At 47.4% G+C, this 27,500-nt stretch overlaps 1 protein-coding gene across 3 annotated transcripts in view; it reads left to right on the forward strand.

Annotated features, from left to right (window-relative positions):
• afap1 (actin filament associated protein 1) overlaps positions 1-27,500 on the forward strand; it is a 173,301-nt gene that overhangs the window by 130,967 nt on the left and 14,834 nt on the right. For 2 of the 3 annotated variants that reach the window (XM_055938949.1, XM_055938948.1), the window contains exons 5-13: positions 51-271; positions 815-994; positions 6,161-6,238; positions 13,729-13,810; positions 22,148-22,300; positions 22,546-22,757; positions 22,972-23,117; positions 24,873-24,987; positions 26,840-27,106. In XM_055938949.1, coding sequence (XP_055794924.1) covers positions 51-271; positions 815-994; positions 6,161-6,238; positions 13,729-13,810; positions 22,148-22,300; positions 22,546-22,757; positions 22,972-23,117; positions 24,873-24,987; positions 26,840-27,106 — 1,454 coding nt within the window. The remainder of the gene's footprint in view (positions 1-50; positions 272-814; positions 995-6,160; positions 6,239-13,728; positions 13,811-22,147; positions 22,301-22,545; positions 22,758-22,971; positions 23,118-24,872; positions 24,988-26,839; positions 27,107-27,500) is intronic. The other variant, XM_055938950.1, reaches the window with a different exon arrangement.

Raw genomic sequence — 27,500 nt, forward strand, 5'->3', positions numbered from 1 at the left:
ATATAACCACTCAATATCTAACACATTCTACCTGGTCGTCTATCACTCAGACTATGATTCTGACCAGATGAGCAGTTCGTATGAGTCGTATGACGAGGAGGAGGAGGATGGGAAGGGGAACAGAGGGAAGAAGATGCGTCACCAGTGGCCTAGCGAGGAGGCGTCCATGGACCTGGTCAAGGACGCGCGTATCTGTGCCTTCCTGCTGCGCAAGAAACGCTTCGGCCAGTGGACCAAGCTGCTCTGTGTCATCAAGGACAACAAGCTGCTGGTACGGACACATGATACAGAGACACGCACTGTCAGCATCACATACAAGAACACACACTCTGTCACCCTCTGTATCGTCTACCCCCTGCAACGTCATAATTCCTCACAGACCATGCTGGTGTGTTGTGGATGACTGCTTGTGCTCACAGACATGTGCTTGTAGAGTGTCAGTTGTCCTTTACCTGTCAAATACTGAAAATTAGCTCAATAAATAAGTATCAAAAACAGGCGCACACACTTGAATAATCACATGCACCCAGAGACGGTCATAGCCATGTGTATTTGAAAGACTTAATCCACCGGTTCTTTGACCTCTTCCTCTCTCCCCCCCTCCTCCCTCTCGCTTCCTCTCTCCTCTCTCCTTCCTCTCTCTTCCCTTTCTCCTCCCTCCTTCCTCCCTCCTTCCTCTCTCCTCCATCTCCTCTTTCCCCCCCTCCTCCCTCTCGCTTCCTCTCGTTTCCACTCTCCTCCCTCTCTCTTCCTCTATCCTCTCTCTCTCCTCTCTTCCTCTCTCTTCCTCTCTCCTCCCTCTCTCTTCCTCTAGTGCTACAAGTCATCTAAAGACCAGACGCCCCAGATGGAGCTGCTGTTATCAGGCTGTAGCATCACACATGTCCCCAAGGACGGCAAGAAGAAGAAAGACGAGCTGAAGATTGTCCACCAGGGGGCAGATGCCCTGGTCCTGGCCGTGCAGAGCAAAGAGCAGGCTGAGGAGTGGCTCAAGGTAACACAATAACCTGACACACAGATGATGATGTTACAGCAGTACACTATTGTAGTCCGAGTGGATCAGGGTAGCACAATAACCCCAGACACCAATTACAATGGTTTTCTATCAGACAATGGTCCCAATGTTACCGTGACACTGTTGTCGACGGAGACTAATAGGGGCATTTGAGGATCCCTCATTGTTGACAAGACAATGGCATGTTGGCTAAATGAGCAGGAACAGACTGGTACTGTGGGGAGAGATCCTCCAGTCCAGGGTACTCTTGGGGGGTGAAAACAGGATGGAGTAAATTCACTGTAAATCCTGGAGGAAGATGCTGGATATTTTTGAGAGAATAAAAAAACGATTAATCTCGTGGTATGCTTGTCCAAAGGTACAGTAGGCCACTGGTTGTTTTTCTTGGGGAGCGACTCCTTTGGTCCTGTATGAAAATAAATTCTCTATTTCTGCCCTAGCGGGCGGAGTCTTCTTCTTGATATTGCGTTAGGGGCCAGAGGGTTATTTTGAACAGGTGTTTCTGGTGTCAGGATGTTTGGTTAGTATCTGTGAAACAGTCTCTCTCAGATCTCCCCTCTGTTTCTCTCCCGGAGACCTCAAAGTAAAGCATCCTGCTGACTTCTTTTTCCTTTTCCACTCTGCCCCACATGTCATTCCCATACCATCGCCTTTGAGCTATTCTATTTCAATCACCAGTATGGAAGAGGCCATGGGGGGTTAAATTCAGACAGACAGACAGACAGACAGACAGACAGACAGACAGACACAACCATTGTTTATCCTTGTGCAGTTATTTTAAGAGCCCTTCTCCTTCCTCATTTCCCTTTTCACCGCTCCCGCCAGCGAACTTCCCCAGCCTCCAGTTTACCGAAAGGGCCCTTTGTAACTGAGCTTGGACCCGGCCTTTTTCATACAGCCCCTCAATCTGTGAATAACCCGGTCAGAGAGGCCCCGTTAAAAACCGAGCGGGCTGCTATTTCGTCCAGAGCAGACTGCCGATGGAAACAACAGCCAGTCATATTTGCTTTCCCAACCCTATTACGTGTAAATAGTCGGTCCCTACAGGAGCTTTTTTGCAGAAATAAGGGAATTAAAAGGAAACAGTCTATTTTTTGTTCTGATTTGATTACTCCTTCTACATGTTAATTAGCTTTGTTTATTGCTTAACAGCACACTAGGGTAGCGCCGAGGTACCTGCTAGCAGCCGCAATGGACTGCACAAATATACAAACCCAACCAGCGAAGGAATAAAAAAACCACAACATCCGTAATTATCGCTCGAGACGGGACATTGACGCATATTTGGTCAGGTGTCTGAAAACATGCACGATAAAAACACATTGAACCAATAAATGTGAACACGGAATAAACCAATACCCTTCAACCTCACCCCAAACAAACTCTCTGCTTCAGGTGATTAACATCTAACCCAATGAGGCTTGCAATCAGCACGCCCAATTATGTGGCCCGGCTGGCCACGGTTCAACGTACCCCGAAACGGGGGCCTGGACTACAGGAATTGGATTGAAGGCACATGTGTTCCCCTTGCGTTATTAACTGTACAGTGAGGGAGGAGATAATATTTTGGCCAGCTCAGCATACAATTACGCCTGGGGGTGTTTGCGCACCTCACAGAGCCAAACAGATTAGTGTAGAGTATGTGTTTGGATATTAGGACTGGACGTGGCCTAGGAGCGCTGGGGAAAAGCTCTCTGTTTCTCTATCGCTTTCTTTGTCTTTATTTCTCTCTCTTCCTTTATCGCGCACTCTTTAACTCTCTGTCTCTTTCTCCTGCTCTCTATCTCTCTCTCTCCTGCTCTCTCCCTCTCTTTATCTCTCGTTCTCTCTTTCTCTCCTACTCTGTTCCTCCATCCAGAGACGCAGAGCTTCGATAAATAATCACTCTTGAATTTCACATTAAAGAATGAATAATGGAAGTAAAAAATCTTGGTTATCCCACCCTAGTCAGAGGATAAGAATCCAATAACATGTCCAACACGATGTCCCTGTAGCGAGTAATGTAAGACTGCGTTAGTAAATAGAGACGGGACTAGAACGGAGCCTTGAGGCACTCCAAAACGAATGTGAAATCCAGACATATAAACGTCCTGTTTAAGGAATCAACATGTTGTGTTGCTAAAGACCTGTTTATAGAATCAACATGTTGTGTTGCTCATCTTTTCTAATCTGTTCCAGCTCTTCTTTCTTCTCTTTTGCTCTGTCTTCCCTTATTTCCCCTTTGTCTCTAGCGCTCCTCTTCTTCCTCTCTACTGGGGTAACATATAGATTAGAGGAATAGAAGGGTCTGAATACTTATTTACATAAGGTATTTCTGTTTTTTTTATTTTAATACATTTTCTAAAATTTCAAAAAACCTGTTTTCATTTTGTCCTTATGGGGTATTGTGATGTCATAAGATTCAGTCCCTCTATAATCACTGTTAAGATTCAGTCTCTCTATAATCACTGTTAAGACTCAGTCCCTCTATAATCACTGTTAAGACTCAGTCTCTCTATAATCACTGTTAAGATTCAGTCTCTCTATAATCACTGTTAAGACTCAGTCTCTCTATAATCACTGTTAAGATTCAGTCTCTCTATAATCACTGTTAAGACTCAGTCCCTCTATAATCACTGTTAATATTCAGTCCCTCTATAATCACTGTTAAGATTCAGTCCCTCTATAATCACTGTTAAGACCCAGTCTCTCTATAATCACTGTTAAGACTCAGTCCCTCTATAATCACTGTTAATATTCAGTCCCTCTATAATCACTGTTAAGATTCAGTCCCTCTATAATCACTGTTAAGATTCAGTCCCTCTATAATCACTCTTAAGATTCAGTCCCTCTATAATCACTGTTAAGATTGAGTCCCTCTATAATCACTGTTAAGATTCAGTCTCCCTATAATCACTGTTAAGAGTCAGTCCCTCTATAATCACTGTTAAGACTCAGTCTCCCTATAATCACTGTTAAGACTCAGTCTCTCTATAATCACTGTTAAGACTGTCTCTCTATAATCACTGTTAAGACTCAGTCTCCCTATAATCACTGTTAAGACTCAGTCTCTCTATAATCACTGTTAAGACTCAGTCTCTCTATAATCTCTGTTAAGACTCAGTCTCTCTATAATCACTGTTAATATTGTAAATACTGTAAATATTATACAGATGGGTATTGGCTGTTTTTGGTGGTCTGTTTGTGTAAGTGTGTGTGTGTGTGTGTGTGTGTGTGTGTGTGTGTGTGTGTGTGTGTGTGTGTGTGTGTGTGTGTGTAAGCGTACGTGTGTGTCCTGACTGCCTGTCTCCACAGTAGTCCCCTAGTCACCCCTGGCTGGTTAGCCTAGCTTAGCATCATCAATCATTCATTCACTGTGTCAATGGTACCCGACTCAATACAGTGGGGGTTCTGGTGTTGACGGGTTGCCAGATTGGAGGTCCTGCCAAGTCATGTGAATCCAAACTGGCAGCCGGTCCACGTCCCCGTGCAGAGTGTGGTCATCCCTAGATATGTCAGTCACTTTGAATGGGTGTGTTACATGACAGCAGGGCTGTGTCCCAAGTGGCCCCCTATTCCCTATACAGTGCACTACTTTTTACCAGAGCCCTATGGGTCAAGTAGTGTACACTAATCTGTATACCTGTTGCCTTGTTCCTGTCAGTCTTTCCGTCAGTCTTTCCGTCAGTCTTTCCGTCAGTCTTTCTGTCAGTCTTTCTGTCAGTCTTGCCGTCAGTCTTGCCGTCAGTCTTGCCGTCAGTCTTGCTGTCAGTCTTTCCGTCAGTCTTGCCGTCAGTCTTGCCGTCAGTCTTGCTGTCAGTCTTTCCGTCAGTCTTTCCGTCAGTCTTGCCGTCAGTCTTGCCGTCAGTCTTGCTGTCAGTCTTGCCGTCAGTCTTGCCGTCAGTCTTGCTGTCAGTCTTGCCGTCAGTCTTGCTGTCAGTCTTGCCGTCAGTCTTGCCGTCAGTCTTGCTGTCAGTCTTGCCGTCAGTCTTTCTGTCAGTCTTGCCGTCAGTCTTGCCGTCAGTCTTGCTGTCAGTCTTGCCGTCAGTTTTTCTGTCAGTCTTGCCGTCAGTCTTTTGTTCAGTCTTGCCGTCAGTCTTGCCGTCAGTTTTTCTGTCAGTCTTGCCGTCAGTCTTTTGTTCAGTCTTGCCGTCAGTCTTGCCGTCAGTCTTGCCGTCAGTCTTGCCGTCAGTCTTGCCGTCAGTCTTGCCGTCAGTCTTGCTGTCAGTCTTGCCGTCAGTCTTGCTGTCAGTCTTGCCGTCAGTTTTTCTGTCAGTCTTGCCGTCAGTCTTTTGTTCAGTCTTGCCGTCAGTCTTGCCGTCAGTTTTTCTGTCAGTCTTGCCGTCAGTCTTTTGTTCAGTCTTGCCGTTAGTCTTGCCGTCAGTCTTGCCGTCAGTCTTTCTGTCAGTCTTGCCGTCAGTCTTTCTGTCAGTCTTGCCGTCAGTCTTGCCGTCAGTCTTGCCGTCAGTCTTTCCGTCAGTCTTGCCGTCAGTCTTTCCGTCAGTCTTGCTGTCAGTCTTGATCTCCCCCTTTCCGTCAGTCTTGCCGTCAGTCTTGCCGTCAGTCTTGCTGTCAGTCTTTCCGTTAGTCTTTCTGTCAGTCTTGCCGTCAGTCTTGCCGTCAGTCTTGCCGTCAGTCTTTCTGTCAGTCTTGCCGTCAGTCTTGCCGTCAGTCTTGCCGTCAGTCTTTCTGTCAGTCTTTCTGTCAGTCTTGCCGTCAGTCTTGCCGTCAGTCTTTCTGTCAGTCTTTCTGTCAGTCTTTCTGTCAGTCTTGCCGTCAGTCTTGCCGTCAGTCTTGCCGTCAGTCTTGCCGTCAGTCTTGCCGTCAGTCTTGCCGTCAGTCTTTCTGTCAGTCTTGCCGTCAGTCTTGCCGTCAGTCTTGCCGTCAGTCTTTCTGTCAGTCTTGCCGTCAGTCTTGCCGTCAGTCTTGCCGTCAGTCTTGCTGTATGTGCTGTATTCTGTTCTGTGATCCATTGTGTGATCTAATACCTTTAACACAGGGGAGGGGGATGTAGTGTAGGCAACACATTCTGGACTTTAAAGATGTTGACATGGCTTCTTCAAGACCTTCAGTCTTTCTGGATGTAACTGATGCATCGTAACCAGTTGAACATGAACAGTCCTGTCCTAGAATCCTCCTTTGTGTTTGGTCTTCCTCTTCCTCCAGGTGATGAGGGAGGTGTGCAGTAATGGCTGTGACTCAGATGTAGCAGGGTCTCCTGTGCACAAGCCCGACCTGGAGAAGGTAAGGAACACAACAGCAGCTCAGGCACATGAACACACACTTACACACACCGGCAAGTCACACACTCTTAAAAACTCAAAACGCACAAAAACACTCACATGCATGCACACATGTATACAAACACATCAACATGAAGGTAAGGACACACACACACACACACACACACACACACACACACACACACACACACACACACACACACACACACACACACATACACACACACACTGCTACTGTAATTTCTCACCAAGGACGACTGGAGGAGGAGATTTCTATATGTTGCCATAGGGGCCCCCCTCCTCTCTGTGCCATAATAGCAGCACAATAGGATACCAGGGCAGCACAATAAGATACCAGGGCAGCACAATAAGATACCAGGGCAGCACAATAAGATACCAGGGCAGCACAATAAGATACCAGGACAGCACAATAGGATACCAGGGCAGCACAATAGGATACCAGGGCAGCACAATAGGATACCAGGGCAGCACAATAGGATACCAGGGCTGAACAATAGGATACCAGGGCAGCACAATAAGATACCAGGGCTGAACAATAGGATACCAGGGCAGCACAATAAGATACCAGGGCAGCACAATAAGATACCAGGACAGCACAATAGGATACCAGGGCAGCACAATAAGATACCAGGGCTGAACAATAGGATACCAGGGCAGCACAATAAGATACCAGGGCAGCACAATAAGATACCAGGACAGCACAATAGGATACCAGGGCAGCACAATAGGATACCAGGGAAGCACAATAAGATACCAGGACAGCACAATAAGATACCAGGGCTGAACAATAGGATACCAGGGCAGTGCAATAGGATACCAGGGCTAAACAATAGGATACCAGGGCAGCACAATAAGATACCAGGGCAGCACAATAAGATACCAGGGCAGCACAATAGGATATCAGGGCTGAACAATAGGATACCAGGGCAGCACAATAAGATACCAGGGCAGCACAATAAGATACCAGGGCAGCACAATAGGATACCCGGGCAGCGCAATAGGATACCAGGGCAGCGCAATAGGATACCAGGGCAGCGCAATAGGATACCAGGGCAGCACAATAAGATACCAGGGCTGAACAATAGGATACCAGGGCAGCACAATAGGATACCAGGGCAGCACTATAGGATACCAGGGCAGCACAATAGGATACCAGGGCAGCACAATAGGATACCAGGGCAGCACAATAGGATACCAGGGCAGCGCAATAGGATACCAGGGCAGCGCAATAGGATACCCGGGCAGCGCAATAGGATACCAGGGCAGTGCAATAGGATACCAGGGCTGAACAATAGGATACCAGGGCAGCACAATAAGATACCAGGGCAGCACAATAGGATACCAGGGCTGAACAATAGGATACCAGGGCTGAACAATAGGATACCAGGGCAGCACAATAGGATACCAGGGCAGCACAATAGGATACCAGGGCAGCGCAATAGGATACCAGGGCAGCGCAATAGGATACCCGGGCAGCGCAATAGGATACCAGGGCAGCGCAATAGGATACCAGGGCTGAACAATAGGATACCAGGGCAGCACAATAGGATACCAGGGCCGCACCAGAGGATACCAGGGCAGCGCAATAGGATACCAGGGCTGAACAATAGGATACCAGGGCAGCACAATAAGATACCAGGGCAGCACCAGAGGATACCAGGGCAGCACAATAGGATACCAGGGCAGCACAATAGGATACCAGGGCAGCACAATAGGATACCAGGGCCGCACAATAGGATACCAGGGCCGCACAATAGGATACCAGGGCCGCACAATAGGATACCAGGGCAGCACAATAGGATACCAGGGCAGCACAATAGGATACCAGGGCAGCACAATAGGATACCAGAGCAGCACAATAGGATACCAGAGCAGCACAATAGGATACCAGGGCAGCACAATAAGATACCAGGGCAGCACCAGAGGATACCAGGGCAGCACCAGAGGATACCAGGGCAGCACCAGAGGATACCAGGGCAGCACCAGAGGATACCAGGGCAGCACAATAGGATACCAGGGCAGCACAATAGGATACCAGGGCAGCACAATAGGATACCAGGGCAGCACAATAGGATACCAGGGCAGCACAATAGGATACCAGGGCAGCACAATAGGATACCAGGGCAGCACCAGAGGATACCAGGGCAGCACCAGAGGATACCAGGGCAGCACCAGAGGATACCAGGGCAGCGCCAGAGGATACCAGGGCAGCACCAGAGGATACCAGGGCAGCACATTGCAGTAAAAGCTGTAATTGTTGTGCCAGATAGCAGTTAATTACAGCTGTGGCACAGTGTGTACAGGGAGGTGAGGGGATAGGGTGTGTACAGGGAGGTGAGGGGATAGGGTGTGTACAGGGAGGTGAGGGGATAGGGTGTGTACAGGGAGGTGAGGGGATAGGGTGTGTACAGGGAGGTAAGGGGTTAGGGTGTGTTATTAGATTTCACAAGTCTGGAGAAAACAGGTCAACTTACTGGATATGTTGGAGCCTTACTGTACTGTGTGTGTGTGTGTGTGTGTGTGTGTGTGTGTGTGTGTGTGTGTGTGTGTGTGTGTGTGTGTGTGTGTGTGTGTGTGTGTGTGTGTGTGTGTGTGTGTGTGTGTGTGTGTGTGTGTGTGTGTGTGTGTACAGTGGTGGAAAATCAGGCAGCGCAGGAGGGGTTTTATGACAAACCGCTCCCTAGCTGGCACAGTACATAGAAGCCTAGTCTAATTATTCATACATAACATGTTGCAGATGCTCTCCTAGATTCTCTGTGTGTACAGTGTGTGTGTTTATCTATTGTTGTGTGTGTTTATCTATGGTTGTGTGTGTTTATGTATGGTTGTGTGTGTTTATCTATGGTTGTGTGTGTTTATCTATGGTTGTGTGTGTTTGTCTATGGTTGTGTGTGTTTATCTATTGTTGTGTGTGTTTATCTATGGTTGTGTGTGTTTATGTATGGTTGTGTGTGTTTATCTATGGTTGTGTGTGTTTATCTATGGTTGTGTGTGTTTATCTATGGTTGTGTGTGTTTGTCTATGGTTGTGTGTGTTTGTCTATGGTTGTGTGTGTTTATCTATAGTTGTGTGTGTTTATGTATGGTTGTGTGTGTTTATCTATGGTTGTTTGTGTTTGTCTATGGTTGTGTGTGTTTATGTATGGTTGTGTGTGTTTATGTATGGTTGTGTGTGTTTATGTATGGTTGTGTGTCTGTCTATGGTTGTGTGTGTTTGTCTATGGTTGTGTGTGTTTATCTATGGTTGTGTGTGTTTATCTATGGTTGTGTGTGTTTATCTATGGTTGTGTGTTTATGTATGGTTGTGTGTGTTTATGTATGGTTGTGTGTCTGTCTATGTTTGTGTGTGTTTGTCTATGGTTGTGTGTGTTTGTCTATGGTTGTGTGTGTTTGTTTATGGTTGTGTCTGTTTGTCTGTGGTTGTGTGTGTTTGTCTGTGGTTGTGTGTGTTTGTCTATGGTTGTGTGTGTTTGTCTATGGTTGTGTGTGTTTATCTATGGTTGTGTGTGTTTATCTGTGGTTGTGTGTGTTTGTCTATGGTTGGGTGTGTGTATCTATGGTTGGGTGTGTTTATCTATGTTTGTGTGTGTTTGTCTATGGTTGTGTCTGTTTGTCTATGGTTGTGTCTGTTTGTCTGTGGTTGTGTGTGTTTGTCTGTGGTTGTGTGTGTTTGTCTATGGTTGTGTGTGTTTGTCTATGGTTGTGTGTGTTTGTTTATGGTTGTGTCTGTTTGTCTGTGGTTGTGTGTGTTTAGCTATGGTTGTGTGTGTTTGTCTATGGTTGTGTGTGTTTATGTATGGTTGTGTGTGTTTGTCTATGGTTGTGTGTGTTTATCTATGGTTGTGTTTGTTTATCTATGGTTGTGTGTGTTTGTCTATGGTTGTGTGTGTTTATGTATGGTTGTGTGTGTTTATGTATGGTTGTGTGTGTTTATGAATGGTTGTGTGTGTTTATCTATGGTTGTGTGTGTTTGTCTGTGGTTGTGTGTGTTTGTCTGTGGTTGTGTGTGTTTGTCTATGGTTGTGTGTGTTTGTCTATGGTTTTGTGTGTTTGTCTATGGTTGTGTGTGTTTATCTATGGTTGTGTGTGTTTATCTATGGTTGTGTGTCTTTGTCTATGGTTGTGTGTGTTTATGTATGGTTGTGTGTGTTTGTCTATGGTTGTGTGTGTTTGTCTAGGGTTTTGTGTGTTTGTCTATGGTTGTGTGTGTTTGTCTGTGGTTGTATGTGTTTGTCTGTGGTTGTATGTGTTTGTCTGTGGTTGTGTGTGTTTGTCTGTGGTTGTGTGTGTTTGTCTGTGGTTGTGTGTGTTTGTCTGTGGTTGTGTGTTTATGTATGGTTGTGTGTGTTTATGTATGGTTGTGTGTCTGTCTATGTTTGTGTGTGTTTGTCTATGTTGTGTGTGTTTGTCTATGGTTGTGTGTGTTTGTTTATGGTTGTGTCTGTTTGTCTGTGGTTGTGTGTGTTTGTCTGTGGTTGTGTGTGTTTGTCTATGGTTGTGTGTGTTTGTCTATGGTTGTGTGTGTTTATCTATGGTTGTGTGTGTTTATCTGTGGTTGTGTGTGTTTGTCTATGGTTGGGTGTGTGTATCTATGGTTGGGTGTGTTTATCTATGTTTGTGTGTGTTTGTCTATGGTTGTGTCTGTTTGTCTATGGTTGTGTCTGTTTGTCTGTGGTTGTGTGTGTTTGTCTGTGGTTGTGTGTGTTTGTCTATGGTTGTGTGTGTTTGTCTATGGTTGTGTGTGTTTGTTTATGGTTGTGTCTGTTTGTCTGTGGTTGTGTGTGTTTAGCTATGGTTGTGTGTGTTTGTCTATGGTTGTGTGTGTTTATGTATGGTTGTGTGTGTTTGTCTATGGTTGTGTGTGTTTATCTATGGTTGTGTTTGTTTATCTATGGTTGTGTGTGTTTGTCTATGGTTGTGTGTGTTTATGTATGGTTGTGTGTGTTTATGTATGGTTGTGTGTGTTTATGAATGGTTGTGTGTGTTTATCTATGGTTGTGTGTGTTTGTCTGTGGTTGTGTGTGTTTGTCTGTGGTTGTGTGTGTTTGTCTATGGTTGTGTGTGTTTGTCTATGGTTTTGTGTGTTTGTCTATGGTTGTGTGTGTTTATCTATGGTTGTGTGTGTTTATCTATGGTTGTGTGTCTTTGTCTATGGTTGTGTGTGTTTATGTATGGTTGTGTGTGTTTGTCTATGGTTGTGTGTGTTTGTCTATGGTTTTGTGTGTTTGTCTATGGTTGTGTGTGTTTGTCTGTGGTTGTATGTGTTTGTCTGTGGTTGTATGTGTTTGTCTGTGGTTGTGTGTGTTTGTCTGTGGTTGTGTGTGTTTGTCTGTGGTTGTGTGTGTTTGTCTGTGGTTGTGTGTTTATGTATGGTTGTGTGTGTTTATGTATGGTTGTGTGTCTGTCTATGTTTGTGTGTGTTTGTCTATGGTTGTGTGTGTTTGTCTATGGTTGTGTGTGTTTGTTTATGGTTGTGTCTGTTTGTCTGTGGTTGTGTGTGTTTGTCTGTGGTTGTGTGTGTTTGTCTATGGTTGTGTGTGTTTGTCTATGGTTGTGTGTGTTTATCTATGGTTGTGTGTGTTTATCTGTGGTTGTGTGTGTTTGTCTATGGTTGGGTGTGTGTATCTATGGTTGGGTGTGTTTATCTATGTTTGTGTGTGTTTGTCTGTTTGTCTATGGTTGTGTCTGTTTGTCTGTGGTTGTGTGTGTTTGTCTGTGGTTGTGTGTGTTTGTCTATGGTTGTGTGTGTTTGTCTATGGTTGTGTGTGTTTGTTTATGGTTGTGTCTGTTTGTCTGTGGTTGTGTGTGTTTAGCTATGGTTGTGTGTGTTTGTCTATGGTTGTGTGTGTTTATGTATGGTTGTGTGTGTTTGTCTATGGTTGTGTGTGTTTATCTATGGTTGTGTTTGTTTATCTATGGTTGTGTGTGTTTGTCTATGGTTGTGTGTGTTTATGTATGGTTGTGTGTGTTTATGTATGGTTGTGTGTGTTTATGAATGGTTGTGTGTGTTTATCTATGGTTGTGTGTGTTTGTCTGTGGTTGTGTGTGTTTGTCTGTGGTTGTGTGTGTTTGTCTATGGTTGTGTGTGTTTGTCTATGGTTTTGTGTGTTTGTCTATGGTTGTGTGTGTTTATCTATGGTTGTGTGTGTTTATCTATGGTTGTGTGTCTTTGTCTAAGGTTGTGTGTGTTTATGTATGGTTGTGTGTGTTTGTCTATGGTTGTGTGTGTTTGTCTATGGTTTTGTGTGTTTGTCTATGGTTGTGTGTGTTTGTCTGTGGTTGTATGTGTTTGTCTGTGGTTGTATGTGTTTGTCTGTGGTTGTGTGTGTTTGTCTGTGGTTGTGTGTGTTTGTCTGTGGTTGTGTGTGTTTGTCTGTGGTTGTGTGTTTATGTATGGTTGTGTGTGTTTATGTATGGTTGTGTGTCTGTCTATGTTTGTGTGTGTTTGTCTATGGTTGTGTGTGTTTGTCTATGGTTGTGTGTGTTTGTTTATGGTTGTGTCTGTTTGTCTGTGGTTGTGTGTGTTTGTCTGTGGTTGTGTGTGTTTGTCTATGGTTGTGTGTGTTTGTCTATGGTTGTGTGTGTTTATCTATGGTTGTGTGTGTTTATCTGTGGTTGTGTGTGTTTGTCTATGGTTGGGTGTGTGTATCTATGGTTGGGTGTGTTTATCTATGTTTGTGTGTGTTTGTCTATGGTTGTGTCTGTTTGTCTATGGTTGTGTCTGTTTGTCTGTGGTTGTGTGTGTTTGTCTGTGGTTGTGTGTGTTTGTCTATGGTTGTGTGTGTTTGTCTATGGTTGTGTGTGTTTGTTTATGGTTGTGTCTGTTTGTCTGTGGTTGTGTGTGTTTAGCTCTGGTTGTGTGTGTTTGTCTATGGTTGTGTGTGTTTATGTATGGTTGTGTGTGTTTGTCTATGGTTGTGTGTGTTTATCTATGGTTGTGTTTGTTTATCTATGGTTGTGTGTGTTTGTCTATGGTTGTGTGTGTTTATGTATGGTTGTGTGTGTTTATGTATGGTTGTGTGTGTTTATGAATTGTTGTGTGTGTTTATCTATGGTTGTGTGTGTTTGTCTGTGGTTGTGTGTGTTTGTCTGTGGTTGTGTGTGTTTGTCTATGGTTGTGTGTGTTTGTCTATGGTTTTGTGTGTTTGTCTATGGTTGTGTGTGTTTATCTATGGTTGTGTGTGTTTATCTATGGTTGTGTGTCTTTGTCTATGGTTGTGTGTGTTTGTCTATGGTTGTGTGTGTTTGTCTATGGTTTTGTGTGTTTGTCTATGGTTGTGTGTGTTTGTCTGTGGTTGTATGTGTTTGTCTGTGGTTGTATGTGTTTGTCTGTGGTTGTGTGTGTTTGTCTGTGGTTGTGTGTGTTTGTCTGTGGTTGTGTGTGTTTGTCTGTGGTTGTGTGTGTTTGTCTGTCCTGCTGACAGTTCTAATGCTCTGAAATCTTAACTGTGTACTATCTTTTCCATTCCAGAAGGTTATGTGTGATAGGCCGAGCTCAGACGGAGAGCCGCCCAATGAGAACGGACACACCGTCACCGACTGTAAGGACCAAGGTGAAACCAGGGAGGGGTCTGGAACACTGAGAACTCTGTCTGTCTGTCTGTCTGTCTGTCTGTCTGTCTCTCTGTCTCTCTGTCTCTCTGTCTCTCTGTCTCTCTCTGTCTCTCTCTGTCTCTCTCTGTGTGTGTGTGTGGTTACCCAACAGCAGTAAATCCCTGGCCTGTAGGGGATTGCTAACTCAGCTCTGAATAGACGTGTGTCTAATAGTTTGCATTTAACAGCTGGGGGAAACCATGATTGTTGTTGAAATATGTGCACAACCTTTTTCTCTTAAATGAGCTCAATTGGGGATCTCTGACTGATGTGTTTTGACAGTTTGCTGTAATTCGATCTGTTTAAGTTCAGGCGTTCATTGCATTCCCTCTAATTAGTTTATGATATCCCCCTCTGGAGGACTGGAGGGGTAATGCAGTTTGACAACCACTTTTGTTCCCCTACTGTCATTCTCCAACTATTTTTTGCCCAATTCCAAAGGGACCCCTAGCCTCTACCCCATAGACCCTTCATGTAGAACTAAGAGGATTGGGTAATATGATACAGCTCCACTTTGCCCTCTGATAGACCAGGTTGAATATCTGCCATATTGTTCACACTGCTACAATCCTCTCAGTCCATATTGTCCACTCAGCTCCAATCCTCTCAGTCCATATTGTTCACTCAGCTCCAATCCTCTCAGTCCATATTGTCCACTCAGCTACAATCCTCTCAGTCCATATTGTTCACACAGCTCCAATCCTCTCAGTCCATATTGTTCACACTGCTACAATCCTCTCAGTCCATATTGTTCACTCAGCTACAATCCTCTCAGTCCATATTGTTCACTCAGCTACAATCCTCTCAGTCCATATTGTCCACTCAGCTCCAATCCTCTCAGTCCATATTGTCCACTCAGCTACAATCCTCTCAGTCCATATTGTTCACACAGCTCCAATCCTCTCAGTCCATATTGTTCACACTGCTACAATCCTCTCAGTCCATATTGTTCACTCAGCTACAATCCTCTCAGTCCATATTGTTCACACAGCTACAATCCTCTCAGTCCATATTGTTCACACTGCTACAATCCTCTCAGTCCATATTGTTCACACAGCTACAATCCTCTCAGTCCATATTGTTCACACAGCTCCAATCCTCTCAATCCATATTGTTCACACAGCTACAATCCTCTCAGTCCATATTGTTCACACAGCTACAATCCTCTCAGTCCATATTGTTCACACAGCTACAATCCTCTCAGTCCATATTGTTCACACAGCTACAATCCTCTCAGTCCATATTGTTCACACTGCTACAATCCTCTCAGTCCATATTGTTCACACAGCTCCAATCCTCTCAATCCATATTGTTCACACAGCTACAATCCTCTCAGTCCATATTGTTCACACAGCTCCAATCCTCTCAGTCCATATTGTTCACACAGCTACAATCCTCTCAGTCCATATTGTTCACACAGCTCCAATCCTCTCAGTCCATATTTTATGTCACCAGTGGCTGGTGACATCACCCCATATCTCTAGTACTGCATCTCCAGGCTAAATGACGACCACACACCCGCCCTTCTCACACCATTTCACCCCAGCTCTTTCTGAGGGGAAAAACCAGTCTCCAAAGCTTCTTTTTCAGCTTAATCATCCACATTCCTTCCATGGCTGGTAACTAACGGCCTTGATTCAGTGGAATCAACTTAGCCTGATCAGAGAGTTTTCCCCCAGTCTTTCTCCGAAAAAAAGAGGAACAAATTATAATAATCATCCCTTTAAAAAGTGAAGCTCTTTCACATCTGTGTGTCTGGTTTCCTACCTTAGCCCCGGGGTCTGCTGTGTGTGTGTGTGTGTGTGTGTCTAGAGAAACAATAGCCGTGTTTGGGAACAAATGGCCACATATGTAATGAAGTTGTCGCCATGGCAGATATCATCTCTATCATGGTAACTGGATCTGAGTAGTGATTGATGCAGGGCTGCGAAGAGATGTGTGTGTGTGTGTGTGTGTGTGTGTGTGTGTGTGTGTGTGTGTGTGTGTGTGTGTGTGTGTGTGTGTGTGTGTGTGTGTGTGTGTGTGTCAGCGTGCAGAAGCACTCCAGACTCAGAGCATAAGATGTCTCACTATGATGACATCATTCGTGGGGAATTTTGAACCACTGCCTCAGAAACCTTCTGTCCTGTCTCTCTCCTTCCTGTCTCTCTCCTATGTCCCTCTCTATCTCTCCTCTGTCTCTCTCCTCTGTCTCTCTCCTCTGTCTCTCTCCTCTGTCTCTCCTATGTCTCTCTCCTCTCTATCTCTTCTGTCTCTCTCCTCTGTCTCATCCTGTGTCTGTCTCTCCTGTGTCTGTCTCTCCTCTGTCTCTCTCCTCTGTCTCTCTCCTGTCTCTCTCCTCTGTCTCTCTCCTGTATCTCTCTCCTCTGTCTCTCTCTTCTGTCTCTCTCCTCTGTCTCTCTCCTTATTGTCTCTCTTCTCTTGCTCTCCTGTGTCTCTCTCCTGTGTCTCTCTCCTGTGTCTCTCTCCTCTGTCTCTCTCCTCTATCTCTCTCCTCTGTCTCTCTCCTTCTTGTCTCTCTTCTCTCGCTCTCATGTGTCTCTCTCCTGTCTCTCTCCTCTGTCTCTCTCCTGTCTCTCTCCTGTGTCTCTCTCCTTCTTGTCTCTCTTCTCTCGCTCTCCTGTGTCTCTCTTCTCTCGCTCTCCTGTGTCTCTCTTCTCTCGCTCTCCTGTGTCTCTCTCCTGTGTCTCTCTCCTGTGTCTCTCTCCTTCTTGTCTCTCTTCTCTCGCTCTCCTCTGTCTCTCTCCTGTGTCTCTCTCCTGTGTCTCTCTCCTGTGTCTCTCTCCTGTGTGTCTCTCCTCTGTCTCTCTCTCCTGTGTCTCTCTCCTCTGTGTCTCTCTCCTGTGTCTCTCTCCTGTGTCTCTCTCCTGTCTCTCTCCTGTGTCTCTCTCCTCTGTCTCTCTCTTGTGTATCTCTCCTGTGTCTGTCTCTCTCCTGTGTCTCTCTCCTCTGTCTATGTCTCTCTCCTGTGTCTCTCTCCTCTGTCTATGTCTCTCTCCTGTGTCTCTCCTCTGTCTCTCTCCTCTGTCTCTCTCCTCTGTCTCTCTCCTGTGTCTCTCTCCTCTGTCTATGTCTCTCTCCTGTGTCTCTCCTCTGTCTGTGTCTCTCTCCTGTGTCTCTCTCCTGTGTCTCTCTCCTGTGTCTCTCTCCTGTGTCTCTCTCCTCTGTCTCTCTCCTGTGTCTCTCTCCTCTGTCTCTCTCCTCTGTCTCTCTCCTCTGTCTCTCTCCTGTGTATCTCTCCTGTGTCTGTCTCTCTCCTCTGTCTCTCTCCTGTGTCTCTCTCTCCTGTGTCTCTCTCTCCTGTGTCTCTCTCCTGTGTCTCTCTCCTGTGTCTCTCTCCTCTGTGTCTCTCTCCTGTGTCTCTCTCCTCTGTGTCTCTCTCCTCTGTCTATCTCCTCTGTCTATCTCCTGTGTCTCTCTCCTCTGTGTCTATCTCCTCTGTCTATCTCCTGTGTCTCTCTCCTCTGTGTCTATCTCCTCTGTCTATCTCCTGTGTCTCTCTCCTCTGTGTCTATCTCCTCTGTCTATCTCCTCTGTCTATCTCCTCTGTCTATCTCCTGTGTCTCTCTCCTCTGTGTCTATCTCCTCTGTCTATCTCCTCTGTCTATCTCCTCTGTGTCTCTCTCCTGTGTCTCTCTCCTCTGTGTCTATCTCCTCTGTCTATCTCCTCTGTCTCTCTCCTCTGTCTCTCTCCTCTGTCTCTCTCCTCTGTCTCTCTCCTCTGTCTCTCTCCTGTGTCTCTCTCCTGTGTCTCTCTCCTGTGTCTCTCTCCTGTGTCTCTCTCCTCTGTGTCTCTCTCCTCTGTGTCTCTCTCCTGTGTCTCTCTCCTGTGTCTCTCTCCTGTGTCTCTCTCCTCTGTCTCTCTCCTGTGTCTCTCTCATCTGTCTCTCTCCTGTGTCTGTCTCTCTCCTGTGTATGTCTCTCTCCTGTGTCTCTCTCCTCTGTGTCTCTCTCCTGTGTCTCTCTCCTGTGTATCTCTCCTGTGTCTCTCTCCTCTGTCTCTCTCCTCTGTCTCTCTCTCCTGTGTCTCTCTCTCCTGTGTCTCTCTCTCCTGTGTCTCTCTCCTGTGTCTCTCCTCTGTCTCTCTCCTCTGTCTCTCTCCTCTGTCTCTCTCCTGTGTCTCTCTCCTGTGTCTCTCTCCTGTGTCTCTCTCCTGTGTCTCGCTCCTGTGTCTCTCTCCTGTGTCTCTCTCCTGTGTCTCTCTCCTGTGTCTCTCTTCTGTGTTTCTCTCCTCTGTCTCTCTCCTCTGTCTCTCTCCTCTGTCTCTCTCCTCTGTCTCTCTTCTGTGTTTCTCTCCTCTGTCTCTCTCCTCTGTCTCTCTCCTCTGTCTCTCTCCTCTGTCTCTCTCCTGTGTCTCTCTCCTCTGTCTCTCTCCTCTCTATCTCTTCTGTCTCTCTCCTCTGTCTCTCTCCTGTGTCTCTCTCCTCTGTCTCTCTCCTGTCTCTCTCCTCTCTATCTCTTCTGTCTCTCTCCTCTGTCTCTCTCCTCTGTCTCTCTCCTGTGTCTCTCTCCTGTGTCTCTCTCCTCTGTCTCTCTCCTCTGTCTCTCTCCTCTGTCTCTCTCCTGTATCTCTCTCCTCTGTCTCTCTCCTCTGTCTCTCTCCTTATTGTCTCTCTTCTCTTGCTCTCCTGTGTCTCTCTCCTGTGTCTCTCTCCTGTGTCTCTCTCCTCTGTCTCTCTCCTCTATCTCTCTCCTCTGTCTCTCTCCTTCTTGTCTCTCTTCTCTCGCTCTCATGTGTCTCTCTCCTGTCTCTCTCCTCTGTCTCTCTCCTGTCGCTCTCCTGTGTCTCTCTCCATCTTGTCTCTCTTCTCTTGCTCTCCTGTGTCTCTCTTCTCTCGCTCTCCTGTGTCTCTCTTCTCTCGCTCTCCTGTGTCTCTCTTCTCTCGCTCTGCTGTGTCTCTCTCCTCTGTCTCTCTTCTCTGTCTCTCTCCTGTGTCTCTCTCCTGTGTCTCTCTCCTGTGTGTCTCTCCTCTGTCTCTCTCCTCTGTCTCTCTCTCCTGTGTCTCTCTCCTCTGTCTCTCTCCTCTGTCTCTCTCTCCTGTGTCTCTCTCCTCTGTGTCTCTCTCCTGTGTCTCTCTCCTGTGTCTCTCTCCTGTGTCTCTCTCCTGTCTCTCTCTTGTGTATCTCTCCTGTGTCTGTCTCTCTCCTCTGTCTCTCTCCTCTGTGTCTCTCTCCTGTGTCTCTCTCCTGTGTCTCTCTCCTCTGTCTCTCTCCTGTGTCTCTCTCATCTGTCTCTCTCCTGTGTCTGTCTCTCTCCTGTGTATGTCTCTCTCCTGTGTCTCTCTCCTCTGTGTCTCTCTCCTGTGTCTCTCTCCTGTGTATCTCTCCTGTGTCTCTCTCCTCTGTCTCTCTCCTCTGTGTCTCTCTCCTTTGTGTCTCTCTCCTCTGTGTCTCTCTCCTGTGTCTCTCTCCTGTGTCTCTCTCCTCTGTCTCTCTCCTGTGTCTCTCTCATCTGTCTCTCTCCTGTGTCTGTCTCTCTCCTGTGTATGTCTCTCTCCTGTGTCTCTCTCCTCTGTGTCTCTCTCCTGTGTCTCTCTCCTGTGTATCTCTCCTGTGTCTCTCTCCTCTGTCTCTCTCCTCTGTCTCTCTCTCCTGTGTCTCTCTCTCCTGTGTCTCTCTCTCCTGTGTCTCTCTCCTGTGTCTCTCTCCTGTGTCTCGCTCCTGTGTCTCTCTCCTGTGTCTCTCTCCTGTGTCTCTCTTCTGTGTTTCTCTCCTCTGTCTCTCTCCTCTGTCTCTCTCCTCTGTCTCTCTCCTCTGTCTCTCTTCTGTGTTTCTCTCCTCTGTCTCTCTCCTCTGTCTCTCTCCTCTGTCTCTCTCCTCTGTCTCTCTCCTGTGTCTCTCTCCTCTGTCTCTCTCCTCTCTATCTCTTCTGTCTCTCTCCTCTGTCTCTCTCCTGTGTCTCTCTCCTCTGTCTCTCTCCTGTCTCTCTCCTCTCTATCTCTTCTGTCTCTCTCCTCTGTCTCTCTCCTCTGTCTCTCTCCTCTGTCTCTCTCCTGTGTCTCTCTCCTGTGTCTCTCTCCTCTGTCTCTCTCCTCTGTCTCTCTCCTCTGTCTCTCTCCTGTATCTCTCTCCTCTGTCTCTCTCCTCTGTCTCTCTCCTTATTGTCTCTCTTCTCTTGCTCTCCTGTGTCTCTCTCCTGTGTCTCTCTCCTGTGTCTCTCTCCTCTGTCTCTCTCCTCTATCTCTCTCCTCTGTCTCTCTCCTTCTTGTCTCTCTTCTCTCGCTCTCATGTGTCTCTCTCCTGTCTCTCTCCTCTGTCTCTCTCCTGTCGCTCTCCTGTGTCTCTCTCCATCTTGTCTCTCTTCTCTTGCTCTCCTGTGTCTCTCTTCTCTCGCTCTCCTGTGTCTCTCTTCTCTCGCTCTCCTGTGTCTCTCTTCTCTCGCTCTCCTGTGTCTCTCTCCTCTGTCTCTCTCCTCTGTCTCTCTCCTGTGTCTCTCTCCTGTGTCTCTCTCCTGTGTGTCTCTCCTCTGTCTCTCTCCTCTGTCTCTCTCTCCTGTGTCTCTCTCCTCTGTCTCTCTCCTCTGTCTCTCTCTCCTGTGTCTCTCTCCTCTGTGTCTCTCTCCTGTGTCTCTCTCCTGTGTCTCTCTCCTGTGTCTCTCTCCTGTCTCTCTCTTGTGTATCTCTCCTGTGTCTGTCTCTCTCCTCTGTCTCTCTCCTGTGTCTCTCTCCTCTGTCTATGTCTCTCTCCTCTGTCTCTCTCCTGTGTCTCTCTCCTCTGTCTCTCTCCTGTGTATCTCTCCTCTGTCTATGTCTCTCTCCTGTGTCTGTCTCTCTCCTCTGTCTGTCTCTCTCCTCTGTCTCTCTCCTCTGTCTCTCTCCTGTGTCTCTCTCCTCTGTCTCTCTCCTGTGTATCTCTCCTGTGTCTCTCTCCTGTGTATCTCTTCTGTGTATCTCTCCTCTGTCTCTCTCCTCTGTCTCTCTCCTCTGTCCCTCTCCTGTGTATCTCTCCTGTGTCTCTCTCCTCTGTCTCTCTCCTCTGTCTATGTCTCTCTCCTCTGTCTCTCTCCTCTGTCTCTCTCCTCTGTCTCTCTCCTGTGTATCTCTCCTGTGTCAGTCTCTCTCCTCTGTCTCTCTCCTGTGTCTGTCTCTCTCCTGTGTCTCTCTCCTCTGTCTCTCTCCTGTGTATCTCTCCTGTGTCTGTCTCTCTCCTGTGTCTCTCTCCTCTGTCTCTCTCCTCTGTCTCTCTCCTGTGTCTCTCTCCTCTGTCTCTCTCCTCTGTCTCTCTCCTGTGTCTCTCTCTCCTGTGTATCTCTCCTGTGTCTGTCTCTCTCCTCTGTCTCTCTCCTGTGTCTCTCTCTCCTGTGTATCTCTCCTGTGTCTGTCTCTCTCCTCTGTCTCTCTCCTGTGTCTCTCTTCTGTGTGTCTCTCTCCTGTGTCTCTCTTCTGTGTTTCTCTCTCCTCTGTGTCTCTCTCCTGTGTCTCTCTCCTCTGTTTCTCTCCTCTCTAATCCAAACAACAGGGACCAGCAGATTGTATCTTCAGACACACAGAGACACTTTTTCTCTCCTCCTCTCTCTCCCCCCTCACTCTATACCTTCCTCTCTCTCTCTCTCCCTCTCTCTCTCCCCTCCCCTCCTCTCTCTCTCCCTCCCACTCTCTTTCCCCTCCTTTCTATCTCTCTCTCTCTCTCTCTCTCTCTCTCTCTCTCTCTCTCTCTCTCCCCTCCCATCCTCTCTCTCTCTCTCCCCCCCTCTCTCTCTCTCTCTCTCTCTCTCTCTCTCCCCTCCTCTCTCTCTCTCTCCCCCTCTCACTCTATACCTTCCTCTTCCTCTCTCCCACTCTCCCTCTCTCTCTCCCCTCCCCTCCTCTCGCTCTCTCTCCCTCCCACTCTCTTTCCCCTCCTCTCTCTCTCTCTCTCCCTCCCCCTCTCAATCTATACCTTCCCCTCTCTCTCTCCCCTCCTCTCTCCCCCTCCTCTCTCTCTCTCTCTCTCTCTCTCTCTCTCTCTCTCTCTCTCTCTCTCTCTCTCTCCCTCCCTCCCACTCTCTTTCCCCTCCTCTCTCTCTCTCTCTCTCTCTCTCTCTCTCTCTCTCTCTCTCTCTCTCTCCCTCCCTCCCACTCTCTTTCCCCTCCTCTCTCTCTCTCTCTCTCTCCCCTCCCCTCCTCTCTCTCCCCCTCTCTCTCTCTCTCTCTCTCTCTCTCCCCTCCTCTCTCTCTCTCTCCCCCTCTCTCTCTCTCTCTCTCTCTCTCTCCCCTCCTCTCTCTCTCTCTCCCCCTCTCATTCTATACCTTCCTCTTCCTCTCTCCCACTCTCTCTCTCTGTCTCCCTCACCAACTCTCTCTCTCTCTCTCCCTCAGGTAAAGGGAAGAAGGACTCTCAGAAGAGTCAGAAGGGAGGTACGCTGGGTAAAGGGGCGGGGAAGAAGATCACTAAGATCATTGGCTTAGGCAAGAAGAAGCCGTCCACTGACGAACAGACATCTTCAGCCGAGGAGGATATACCCACCTGTGGTAAGACACCTGTTAGGGGTTAGATGTCACATCTGGGGTGTAGAGGACAACTTATATCAAGGGTGGATTGGTCGTATCAGTGCTCTGTTCAAATGTCTTCCAATACATTGTTGTTGTTTCTATGTAGAATGTCTTGACTTACAACACAACTGCAGCTGTTCACCCATTTCCTGGTCTGCCGTTTCACCATTGGTCACTTTACCCCACCCCTTTATCCTAACTGGTCCGTCTTGTCTGACTGACAGGCTACCTGAACGTGCTGTCCAATAACCGCTGGCGTGAGCGTTGGTGTCGTCTGAAGGACAACCAGCTCCTGCTTCATAAGGACCGTACTGACCTGAAGACCCACACGGCCAGCCTGCCCCTCAGAGGCTGCGAGGTCAGCCCTGGACTGGACTCCAAACACCCCTTCGCCTTCCGCCTGCTCCGCAATGGACAGGAGGTGGCCGTACTGGAGGTAGGTTGGTGGTCAATGGGTGGAAGTTGATCTTAGATTCAGATCTAGGCCACGTCAAATCATCAGATCTAACCTTAAATCAGCACCCGAGGGGCAACTTTGTCCCACACCATCAAATGCACTAACAACTAGTGAGTAGCTTTGTGGTCATGTGCTAGTTTGACTTGGATATAAAATAGTGCTGGATCTCTCTAAACCCTCCTGTTCTCTCCAGGCGTCCTCCTCAGAGGTCATGGGTCGGTGGCTGGGGATGCTGCTAGCTGAAACAGGCTCTATCACAGACCCTGCTGCCTTACATTACGATTACATAGATGTAGAGACTACCGCAAACGTTATCCAGCTGGCCAAGCAGTCGTTCTGGTGAGACACACACACACACACACACACACACACACACACACACACACACACACACACACACACACACACACACACACACACACACACATAAACACACAGAAACACACACACATAAACACACAGACACACACACACATAAACACACATAAACACACACACATAAACACACATAAACACACACACATAAACACACACACACACACACACACACATAAACACACACACACACACACACACACACACACACACACACACACACACACATAAACACACACACACACACACACACACACACACACACACATAAACACACACACACACACACACACATAAACACACACACACAGGGGTCATTTGTCTTCTAGATGGGGTGTGAGCGTGCAGTACTGGGCTGATGAGATGTAGTCGGTGTTTGTGTTTGTCTGTAAATTGTTATTCGTATGTTGATATCTGGTGTAAAAAAGGAAAAACTAAATATCTATATTTGATTAAAGATGGGATGTTATGGTGGATATAGTGGATGTTATGGTGGATGTCATGGTGGATGTGGTGGATGTTATGGTGGATGTTATGGTGGATGTTATGGTGGATGTTATGGTGGATATGGTGGATGTTATGGTGGATATGGTGGATGTTATGGTGGATATGGTGGATGTTATGGTGGATGGTATGGTGGATGTTATGGTGGATGTTATGGTGGATGTTATGGTGGATATGGTGGATGTTATGGTGGATATGGTGGATGTTATGGTGGATGTTATGGTGGATATGGTGGATGTTATGGTGGATATGGTGGATGTTATGGTGGATGTTATGGTGGATGTTATGGTGGATGTTATGGTGGATGTTATGGTGGATGTTATGGTGGATATGGTGGATGTTATGGTGGATGTTATGGTGGATGTTATGGTGGATGTTATGGTGGATATGGTGGATGTTATGGTGGATGTTATGGTGGATGTTATGGTGGATGTTATGGTGGATGTTATGGTGGATGTTATGGTGGATATGGTGGATGTTATGGTGGATGTTATGGTGGATGTTATGGTGGATATGGTGGATGTTATGGTGGATATGGTGGATGTTATGGTGGATATGGTGGATGTTATGGTGGATGTTATGGTGGATGTTATGGTGGATGATATGGTGGATGTTATGGTGGATATGGTGGATGTTATGGTGGCCGTGTGTGTATGTGTTTTGAAATCCTGAAAAGGACAAGCGTTGTATGACAGATGGGGTGGGTGCGTGGTGGTATGTGTCCACTATGAGATGTTGAAAAACCCCTCCTGTTCAGTTAGGAATGCATGTCTCTGGATCAATGTTTTCCCTCAGAGGATGTGAGTCACTCTCTTACCAGCATTGTTTTCACCAGAGCACTGTGTGCAGTCCACTCCTGCCCACACAAAATAACACAACACACTTAGCAAAGGGCTGGATAAAGAGTTTCAATATCAGCTGGAAGTCTAAATGATTGGACTTTTATTTGTATGATGGGGACACTATGAGACAACAGCTATAATATTCCTTAAAGGCAAAATCTCTCCTTATTCCCAATATGGCTCCACATTTCTATAAATTACTACGATTATGAGGAGAAGGTGTCATTTTTCCTTGTGTTGTCACGTGTATAGTAACTCACAGTGTCCTCCTCAGTATGGCTCTACATTTCTATAAATTACTAGGATCATGAGGAGAAGGTGTCATTTGTCCTTGTGTTGTCCCGTGTATAGTAACTCACAGTGTCCTCCTCAGCTTCACTAGTAAACGTGCTGTATCTCCCAACCCTTATCTGGACAACCCTGCCAACAGCTACGCATGTCCCTCTGGAATGGCACTGCACTATGATGATGTGCCAATCAATGGAACGGTAAGCACACACACACACACACACACACACACACACACACACACACACACACACACACACACACACACACACACACACACACACACACACACACACACACTGCATTGTGATGGCTTGCATCAGGGACATCTTCCTGTTTCTCATCCTCTCTCGCTCCCTCTTTCCCATGCTCATCCCTCTGATTAAATGATTGTGCAACTTTCAAGTACGTTCCCCTGCTCTAACTCACTGGTCTGTAACAACAACATCAACCCTTTGGCGTCCTCTCTTCTTTTTCTCCTCTCCTCCCCCTTCTCTCCTCTCCTCCCCCTTCTCTCCTCTCCTCCTCCTTCTCTCCTCTCCTCCCCCTTCTCTCCTCTCCTCCCCCTTCTCTCCTCTCCTCCCCCTTCTCTCCTCTCCTCCTCCTTCTCTCCTCTCCTCCCCCTTCTCTCCTCTCCTCCTCCTTCTCTCCTCTCCTCCCCCTTCTCTCCTCTCCTCCCCCTTCTCTCCTCTCCTCCTCCTTCTCTCCTCTCCTCCCCCTTCTCTCCTCCTCCTTCTCTCCTCTCCTCCTCCTTCTCTCCTCTCCTCCTCCTTCTCTCCTCTCCTCCCCCTTCTCTCCTCTCCTCCCCCTTCTCTCCTCTCCTCCTCCTTCTCTCCTCTCCTCCTCCTTCTCTCCTCTCCTCCCCCTTCTCTCCTCCTCCTTCTCTCCTCTCCTCCTCCTTCTCTCCTCTCCTCCCCCTTCTCTCCTCTCCTCCCCCTTCTCTCCTCTCCTCTTCCTTCTCTCCTCCCCCTTCTCTCCTCTCCTCTCCTCTCTCCTTCTCTCCTCTCCTCTCTCCTTCTCTCCTCTCCTCCCCTTCTTTTATTGTCTCCTTTGCTGGTTCCTTTTTTCACTCTGTTTCACATTTTCATCTCCCCTTCTCTCCTTCTCCTCTCTCCTCTCTCCTCTCCCCTTCTCTCCTCTCCTCTCTCCTCTCTCCTCTCCTCTCCCCTTCTCTCCTCTCCTCTCTCCCCTTCTCTCCTCTCCTCTCCTCTCTCCTCTCTCCTCTCCTCTCTCCTCTCTCCTCTCCTCTCCCCTTCTCTCCTCTCCTCTCCTCTCCCCTTCTCTCCTCTCCTCTCCCCTTCTCTCCTCTCCTCTCTCCTCTCCTCTCTACTTCTCTCCTCTCTCCTCTCTCCTTCTCTCCTCCTCTCTCCTCTCTCCTCTCCTCCCCCTTCTCTCCTCTCTCCTCTCTCCTCTCCCCTTCTCTCCTCTCCTCCCCTTCTTTATCGTCTCCTTTGCTGGTTCCTTTTTTCACTCTGTTTCACATTTTCATCTCCCCTTCTCTCCTCTCCTCCTCCTTCTCTCCTCTCCTCCCCCTTCTCTCCTCTCCTCTCCTCTCTCCTTCTCTCCTCTCCTCCTCCTTCTCTCCTCTCCTCCCCCTTCTCTCCTCTCCTCTCCTCTCTCCTTCTCTCCTCTCCTCCCCTTCTTTTATCGTCTCCTTTGCTGGTTCCTTTTTTCACTCTGTTTCATATTTTCATCTCCCCTTCTCTCCTCTCCTCTCTCCTTCTCTCCTCTCCTCTCTCCTTCTCTCCTCTCCTCTCCCCTTCTCTCTTATCATTTTCTTTCTCTTTATATTTCCTTTTCTCTCCTCCCCTCTTCTCTCCTCTCTCTCCTTCTCTCCTCTCCTCGCCCCTTCTCTCCCCTTCTCTCCTCTCCCCTTCTCTCCTCTCCCCTTCTCTCCTCTCCTCCTCTCCTTCTCTCCTCTCCTCCTCTCCTCGCCCCTTCTCTCCTCTCCTCCTCTCCTTCTCTCCTCTCCTCCTCTCCTCGCCCCTTCTCTCCTCTTCTCTCCTCTCCCGTTCTCTCCTCTCCTCTTTGCATACCTTCCTCTATCGTAAGGACCCAGAGGCGCTATACTCCAGCCCTGCCACCGGAGGGCGACGTCTGAGAGAGGAGGTGTTGTATGAGAACACTGACCCTGACCTGTATGAGAACATGCCTTCGCCCAAGCTGGCCGCCCGCTACTCCCCCAAGCCCAGTCGCCTGGCATCATCCTCCTCCTCCTCTTCCTCCAGCCACTACAAAACCCCTGGCCCTGTCAAATCCAAACTCCTCTCCTCTTCCTCCGCTTCCTCGGCTAACACTAACACTAAAGCCGTTACTCAGGTGACTAACGCACTGCTTTCCTAACATGTATGCTACCCTAACACTGAACTCTTCTCTTTCATATCAAAGGGATAGTTCACCTCAAAGTGTATCAAACATTTTCACACCTAAAAGATGTTGGGACCCTTGTGACATTTCTTGTATTAGACCCAAATGTCATTGACACCCTCGAATTACTTTATGATTTTGGCGTACTGTTTTACTGTATGTAGAGAGGAGGGGATTGGAGAGGGATACTGTATGTAGAGAGGAGGAGATTGGAGAGGGATACTGTATGTAGAGAGGAGGGGATTGGAGAGGGATACTGTATGTAGAGAGGAGGGGATTGGAGAGGGATACTGTATGTAGAGAGGAGGAGATTGGAGAGGGATACTGTATGTAGAGAGGAGGGGAT

Source organism: Salvelinus fontinalis, chromosome 11 (genome assembly GCF_029448725.1).
Source record: "Salvelinus fontinalis isolate EN_2023a chromosome 11, ASM2944872v1, whole genome shotgun sequence".
In the NCBI taxonomy this organism is placed as follows: domain Eukaryota; kingdom Metazoa; phylum Chordata; class Actinopteri; order Salmoniformes; family Salmonidae; genus Salvelinus; species Salvelinus fontinalis.